At 32.2% G+C, this 6,868-nt stretch overlaps 1 protein-coding gene across 1 annotated transcript; it reads right to left on the bottom strand.

Moving 5' to 3' along the window:
• Window positions 1-214: 214 nt before the first annotated feature.
• On the bottom strand, window positions 215-3,830 carry LOC149409238 (uncharacterized). Its single transcript, XM_089650055.1, has 4 exons — window positions 3,705-3,830; window positions 3,513-3,622; window positions 3,106-3,343; window positions 215-271 (listed from the first exon to the last, which is right to left on the bottom strand). The coding sequence occupies exons 1-4, from the start codon at window positions 3,786-3,788 to the stop codon at window positions 215-217; spliced, it is 489 nt and encodes a 162-aa protein (XP_089506181.1). The 5' UTR covers window positions 3,789-3,830.
• Between the last annotated feature and the right edge of the window lie 3,038 nt (window positions 3,831-6,868).

Here is a 6,868-nt window from a genome sequence, read left to right as displayed (position 1 = left end):
CCGCAAAGCAAACCATCGCGCGCACCCGGAGAATTCTAAATCTGTCACATCATCTCTCAGCACGACTACCGCTTATCACCCACAAGCAATAACCAGTTTAAAAGCATCTTTCATGGCAAGTGGTGAGCAAAACTGGATGGAAACCCTCCCACTTATATTACCAGCCTGAGATCTACTGTTCGTGAGGAATTGAAATGTTCGCCAGCCGAACTAACTAATGGAAGAACTCTAAGACTCCCTCGCGATAATCACACATCTGTTCCAGACCAACCTGAACCAAAGACAACAACAAGATCAGGTCGTCAAGTCCATTTTCCAATAAGTTACGGTACATACTAATGCACAAAAGACACAACTTTTTTAACATATAAATTTTCTGTAACTCATGATAGAAACAATGATTAAGAATCTACTCTTGCTATCGATTTAAAGATTGAATTCCATATACCAACAATTATATTCTCTAAATTAATGTTACATACATAATATTTAAGCGTTCAAGTTCTTGATGAAAACCTGACCTTTCTTATTATAGTTACTTTGCAAATTACTACGTTTTTTATCATTTTATAAAAAACCTTATTACGATGAATACTTTCATCCTTTAAAACCATAAAGTAATTCCATGTAATCGCACAAAGTTACCTAGCTAACTTTTCACTTACCATAGTGTAGTGCAAACTCATATACATATATTTTCTAGGATAATTATCCATTTCGCTATATGCGACAACTTTTGTATAAATCTTGTTTAGAAATAACTTACCACTATATGTGATGACTATGTTATAAATATAAATACTTTTAACCATGCTACATCAAATATTCCCAATTATGCATCTGATGTAACATGTCGTTGAGACCTATATGTATTATTATTAATTTTTTACAGAATTGAACCATTGTCATTGGTTCGTAAGAAAACATAGCCATTTGATAATATTATCAATACAAACACATTCTACGAACATATGACAGTTGTTTTTTGTTATATTTTTAGTTATCTTGTAATCTCAAAGATAAACATTTAGAGTTATGTACTCACAGCCATGCTATTGCTAAATGTACTTTTACAAAAACATTTAAATATGTATTTTTTTCTTTTTTTTTACACCTTTTTTCCATAACACGGATATAAATAATTTTATAATATAGTGACATTAATCGTCGTTTCTTTTTGTTCAAAGATTGAAGAAACACTTCTGTACATACTTTATACGTTGATATCATGTTCCTATATTATAAGACAAATTTGTAGTTATTTAAATATGTAATAAATAATATTTAGAATAATCAACTTTAAAATAACTCAATAATTGACAACTCATGCTCCGAACACTGTTTGTAGACGCATTATTAAAAATATATACAAATGGAAATAGATTCCTACTTTTTATTTTATAATTAACTTATGCTTAATTTCATAATATGCTCCGACAACACTGTTCGTAGATGCATTACCATATAAAAAGGTTTAGATAAGTTAAATAATAACCACTTGTGTCAAATGTTGTAATACCATTTATTGTTTTCAAACATTAAAGTATTAAATGCACTCTGTTTGCAACTTTTGGTTTTGAAAATAAATACAAAACATACAATTGTCGATGCAGTAAATGCTCCAATTATAAATATAAAATTTTGTCGATGCAGTAAATGCTTCAATTATAAATATAAAATTTTGTCGATGCAGTAAATGCTCCAATTATAAATGTAAAATTTTGTCGATGCAGTAAATGCTCCAAGAAAAACATACAGTTCGTAGATGCAGTACATGCTCCGAACATGTAATTATATCAACACATTTTTAAAAAAGGATTTAACTTTCAAATAATGTTATTATTAGGAATTTGTTCATGACTATGCGTTCACAAACATATAAATGTATTGTTCATAAAGTAACTTCACCATTTAAGAGATATCTTTCTGAACGCATAGGCTTATGTTATTTTGCGATGACGTCACACACCGAATTTGTTTATATTATGTAACCGACGTCATGCAAATTTTGTGATATGTATATATTTTTTCTAGAACCCCTAATTTTTTCTTTTATGTATCGTTGACACTGGGGGGAAGGTATGTGGGGGCAAGAACTGTCTGCCAGCCTAAAATAATATTTTAATATGGAAACACTGTTTCACGGATGGCAACCCGACGTGAAACAGAGCTCGCTGCCAATTCATTACCGACGAGCATTCCTGTTTCTCTGATCTTCCTTGGCGGTCGACATTTCTTGATTCCTACTAAATCCTTCTGATATTCAAATCGTGTAATAGTGTAACGTGTTTGCAATAAACTTAAATTATCAATTACATCTGTTTCACTTTATCACAACCTACACTATACACATTTATTGGCCGTTATACAGGTAAGTACACACAACACCCTAGCCAAAAATGGTTTCTCAGTTAGGTGAATTACACATGACTATAAATTAAGCACGTTGTAAACTGATTTCCCTAAAATGTTGACGATAGCGATTCAACATTTAAAGCAAAGGTAAATATCTTTTTATCGAAGGAAGCAAATACTTTGTGGTGTGACATTATATATTAAATGGAAAAAACACACTTTGTAAAACACAACTTTTTATATTTATAAATATAAAAATAATATTTATAAATATAAAAAGTTGTGTTTTACAAAGTGTGTGTTTTCCATTTAATATATAATGTCACACCACAAAGTATTTGCTTCCTTCGATAAAAAGATATTTACCTTTGCTTTAAATGTTGAATCGCTATCGTCAACATTTTTGTCCGTTACGAATTCATGTGGTAACAAATCCACCATCGAGAGAATATCCTGCGAAGGACTTGGTGGTTGGGGACCTCCACCTGTTGCCATCACTTCCCTCCTATACCGGCTCAATTGGCTCTTACAAGCCAATTTGAGCATCTTCCATTGAGCTTGTATCTGACCCATGTCTCTTTTTTGGTCACTTAGTGTGTTAAATCTGAAAAATAGTGTGCTATTAATTATGTGGTATGAAAATAATATTTATAAATATAAAAAGTTGTGTTTTACAAAGTGTGTGTTTTCCATTTAATATATAATGTCACACCACAAAGTATTTGCTTCCTTCGATAAAAAGATATTTACCTTTGCTTTAAATGTTGAATCGCTATCGTCAACATTTTTGTCCGTTACGAATTCATGTGGTAACAAATCCACCATCGAGAGAATATCCTGCGAAGGACTTGGTGGTTGGGGACCTCCACCTGTTGCCATCACTTCCCTCCTATACCGGCTCAATTGGCTCTTACAAGCCAATTTGAGCATCTTCCATTGAGCTTGTATCTGACCCATGTCTCTTTTTTGGTCACTTAGTGTGTTAAATCTGAAAAATAGTGTGCTATTAATTATGTGGTATGAATACCTTTACCTGATTAATTTTATACTATGATATTTTTTTATTTGAAATGGATGTCAAAGCTACGAAGCGACAAACTTAAAGTTTAATCTGTAGAAAAGTTAACAATGCGGATATATTATGGAGGTATACTTACTTTAATAAAACAAGCTTCCAAGCTTCCCTCTTGGCGATTAGGGTGTTACCGTCCGAGTTTTTGTTCTCTACAGCCCTCACGTGTTCAGTCACACAGTCCTTCAACAAGGCCTACAAGGAAAACAATCATTATACTTACACTAATTTCAAACAAGTAAACAAAACATTAGAGCCAAGATAAAAGTTAACAAACCTTTTCAACGTCACCCCAATTTTTGTTACGCTTGCGCCTTTTTAATTCTACCTCTTCAACAAAATTAATCTCAACATTATCCATTTTTAGGTTATTCGAAGATAAACAAACCAATTCTTGGATTACTTTTTTGACATTTGAATAAACGTGAAGTTGGCAACACGCCGCAAAATGCCAAATTTTTCAAGTGTTGCTACTGTAAAAAAATCATATTCCATAATCCAGCGGTCGAGCTATATTGGGAAAATTTATGATTATGAGTAAATATTTTTAATCTGACCAGTATAGGCCCCCACCCCTGTATAGCTAATACGGAGTATTATCGTCGTATTAGGGATTTCATTATGAGTAAGGCTGTTAAAGTTTAATCTGTAGAAAAGTTAACAATGCGGATATATTATGGAGGTATACTTACTTAGGGCCGTCTGTTTCAACAGAATGCTAAATCGTGAGCTAAGTTAAAAATTTAACTGTCAGTTAAAGTAACAAGGAGCCGTCTGTTTCAACGCTAGCTATAGTAAAAGTAAGAATAAAAGTAAATGCTAAAGTTAAATTTCACCAAAATTCGTTTTTCAATCAATTTAACTCCTAGTTTTACGTCACTTTTAACTTTTGTTTTAACTTCCCGAAATCCGAGAGTTACTCGCGAGTTATTTGCGATTCTCGAGTTACTCCGCTATTTTGACATATTTGACAGTTCTATACGTAAGGTTCTTCTGTTGAGTGTTGTTACGAAACGATTATTAATCATGATTAATAATATCGAAGATGACAGTAGTGAAGATGAATTCGTCATGCAATATGTTTTACAGCGAAAGCCAAAAACATTTCTACCCCGTGTTAATAATATGGTCATTTCCATTTGGGATGATTCCGAATTTTTGGCACGGTATCGCATGTCGAAAGAGCTTGCAAAATTTGTGACGGATCAAATTGAGGGAGATATTACGACTACTGGAAGGTAAATTATATTTTTTCCGTGTAATATCGTATATATTATAACAGGTCGTCATTTATTTTTAAATACCCACAGAAATATTTTTCTAGGAACAAAACAATGTAATAAAAGTATATCTTTTTTCATAAACTTTGGTATAAAACTTATTATTATATTAAACCCTGTATATAATGTTTCAATATACATATTATAATTAAAAAGAAACTATGTAATAAATATATAACTATTTTTTACAAAGTTTGGTTGGAATTATTAATCAAAGGAAACTAGCCCCTCCAATGCTCTCAAGAAATTATTCCTAAAACTATAAATCGATCTTCATCATGTAAGTAAAAATTAAATTCTGAAATAAAAAATTCGAACACAACAACAAACAAGAAGTCAGAAGAGGTTATAATGACGCACAACAAACTTCTATATTTTGACAGCAGAGATCATATTTAATCTTCGGTGTGGCCGTACCAAAAAATAATGGCGTGCGTTTTTCCACGTAATTTCGAGGAATATTCTGCTTTTTAGACTGGCCACACTAGTAACTGTTACTTTTGCATAAAGGCACTTGAAACAGCGCGCGGTCCGATTTAACATCCTTGTTACTTTAACTGACAGTTAAATTTTTAACTTAGCTCACGATTTAGCATTCTGTTGAAACAGACGGCCCAAGGATGTTAAATCGGACCGCGCGCTGTTTCAAGTGCCTTTATGCAAAAGTAACAGTTACTAGTGTGGCCAGTCTAAAAAGCAGAATATTCCTCGAAATTACGTGGAAAAACGCACGGCATTATTTTTTGGTACGGCCACACCGAAGATTAAATATGATCTCTGGTTAAGTGACTGTCAAATAGTGTCAAAATACAGAAGTTTGTTGTGCGTCATTATAACCTCTTCCGACTTCTTGTTTGTTATTGTGTTCGAATTTTTTATTTCAGAATTTAATTTTTACTTACATGATGAAGATCGATTTATAGTTTTAGGAATAATTTCTTGAGAATATTGGAGGGGCTAGTTTCCTTTGATTAATAATTCCAACCAAACTTTGTAAAAAAAGTTATATATTTATTACATAGTTTCTTTTCAATTATAATATGTATATTGAAACATTATATACAGGGTTTAATATAATAATAAGTTTTATACCAAAGTTTATGAAAAAAGATATACTTTTATTACATTGTTTTGTTCCTAGAAAAATATTTCTGTGGGTATTTAAAAATAAATGACGACCTGTTATAATATATACGATATTACACGGAAAAAATATAATTTACTTTCCAGTAGTCGTAATATCTCCCTCAATTTGATCCGTCACAAGCTTTTGCAAGCTCTTTCGACATGCGATACCGTGCCGAAAATTCGAAATCATCCCAAATGACCATATTATTAACACGGGGTCGAAATGTTTTTGGCTTTCACTGTAAAACATTTTGCATGACGAATTCATCTTCACTACTGTCATCTTCGATAATATTAATCATGATTAATAATCGTTTCGTAACAACACTCAACAGAAGAACCTTACGTATAGAACTGTCAAATATGTCAAAATGGCGGAGTAACTCGAGAATCGCCAATAACTCGCGAGTAACTCTCGGATTTCGGGAAGTTAAAACAAAAGTTAAAAGTGACGTAAAACCAGGAGTTAAATTGATTGAAAAACGCATTTTGGTGAAATTTAACTTTAGCATTTACTTTTACTCTTACTTTTACTATAGCTAGCGTTGAAACAGACGGCCCTCAAAATCCCTATATTTGATATTTTTTGTGTGTTTATTTAAAATGTTTTTTTCAAAACGAACACATTTATGTGAATGCGAAAAAATGGTTCATTATTGTTTTCTTTAAGTTTCCTAAATGTGAGCAATCTAGGTACAAAACCAAAATGAAGTGTCGAATCAAGGAATTAAATGAATGAATTCGATGAATTAGTTCACTTGACCAGGTGAATAAGAATGAATTGATTCATTATTGTGAATGAATCTGCCTATATCTAGTACTAACCGAAGCCACCGCGTGGAAAGGCTCGGTCATTAGTCCGCCGTTTCCCATAGTCAAGCCCATTATTCGATCCCCTCCCATATGTTTTCTTAAATACATTGGCATCAATATTTTAAATTATGACAATAGTAGTGAAAATGATTTGCAAAGTGAACAACCATCTTCTTCAAAAAAATCCAAGTTTGCAGCGTAATTATTTCATCCGAATTAA

Source organism: Hesperophylax consimilis, unplaced genomic scaffold (assembly GCF_061612785.1).
Source record: "Hesperophylax consimilis isolate HC1 unplaced genomic scaffold, BYU_Hcon_1.0 scaffold_33, whole genome shotgun sequence".
NCBI lineage: Eukaryota > Metazoa > Arthropoda > Insecta > Trichoptera > Limnephilidae > Hesperophylax > Hesperophylax consimilis.
The sequence above is the reverse complement of the archived record's forward strand: the minus strand, read 5'-3'. Positions and strand labels throughout refer to the sequence as shown.

Bases quoted from the DNA above. Each gene is read 5' to 3' on its own strand.
- LOC149409238 (XM_089650055.1), bottom strand. From the start codon at position 3,788: ATGGATAATGTTGAGATTAATTTTGTTGAAGAGGTAGAATTAAAAAGG. The intron at 3,344-3,512 runs GTAAGTATACCT...ACTATTTTTCAG, and splicing joins TGGAAGCTTGTTTTATTAAA to ATTTAACACACTAAGTGACC. The intron at 272-3,105 runs GTAAATATCTTT...TCTTTGGTTCAG, and splicing joins ATTCAACATTTAAAGCAAAG to GTTGGTCTGGAACAGATGTG.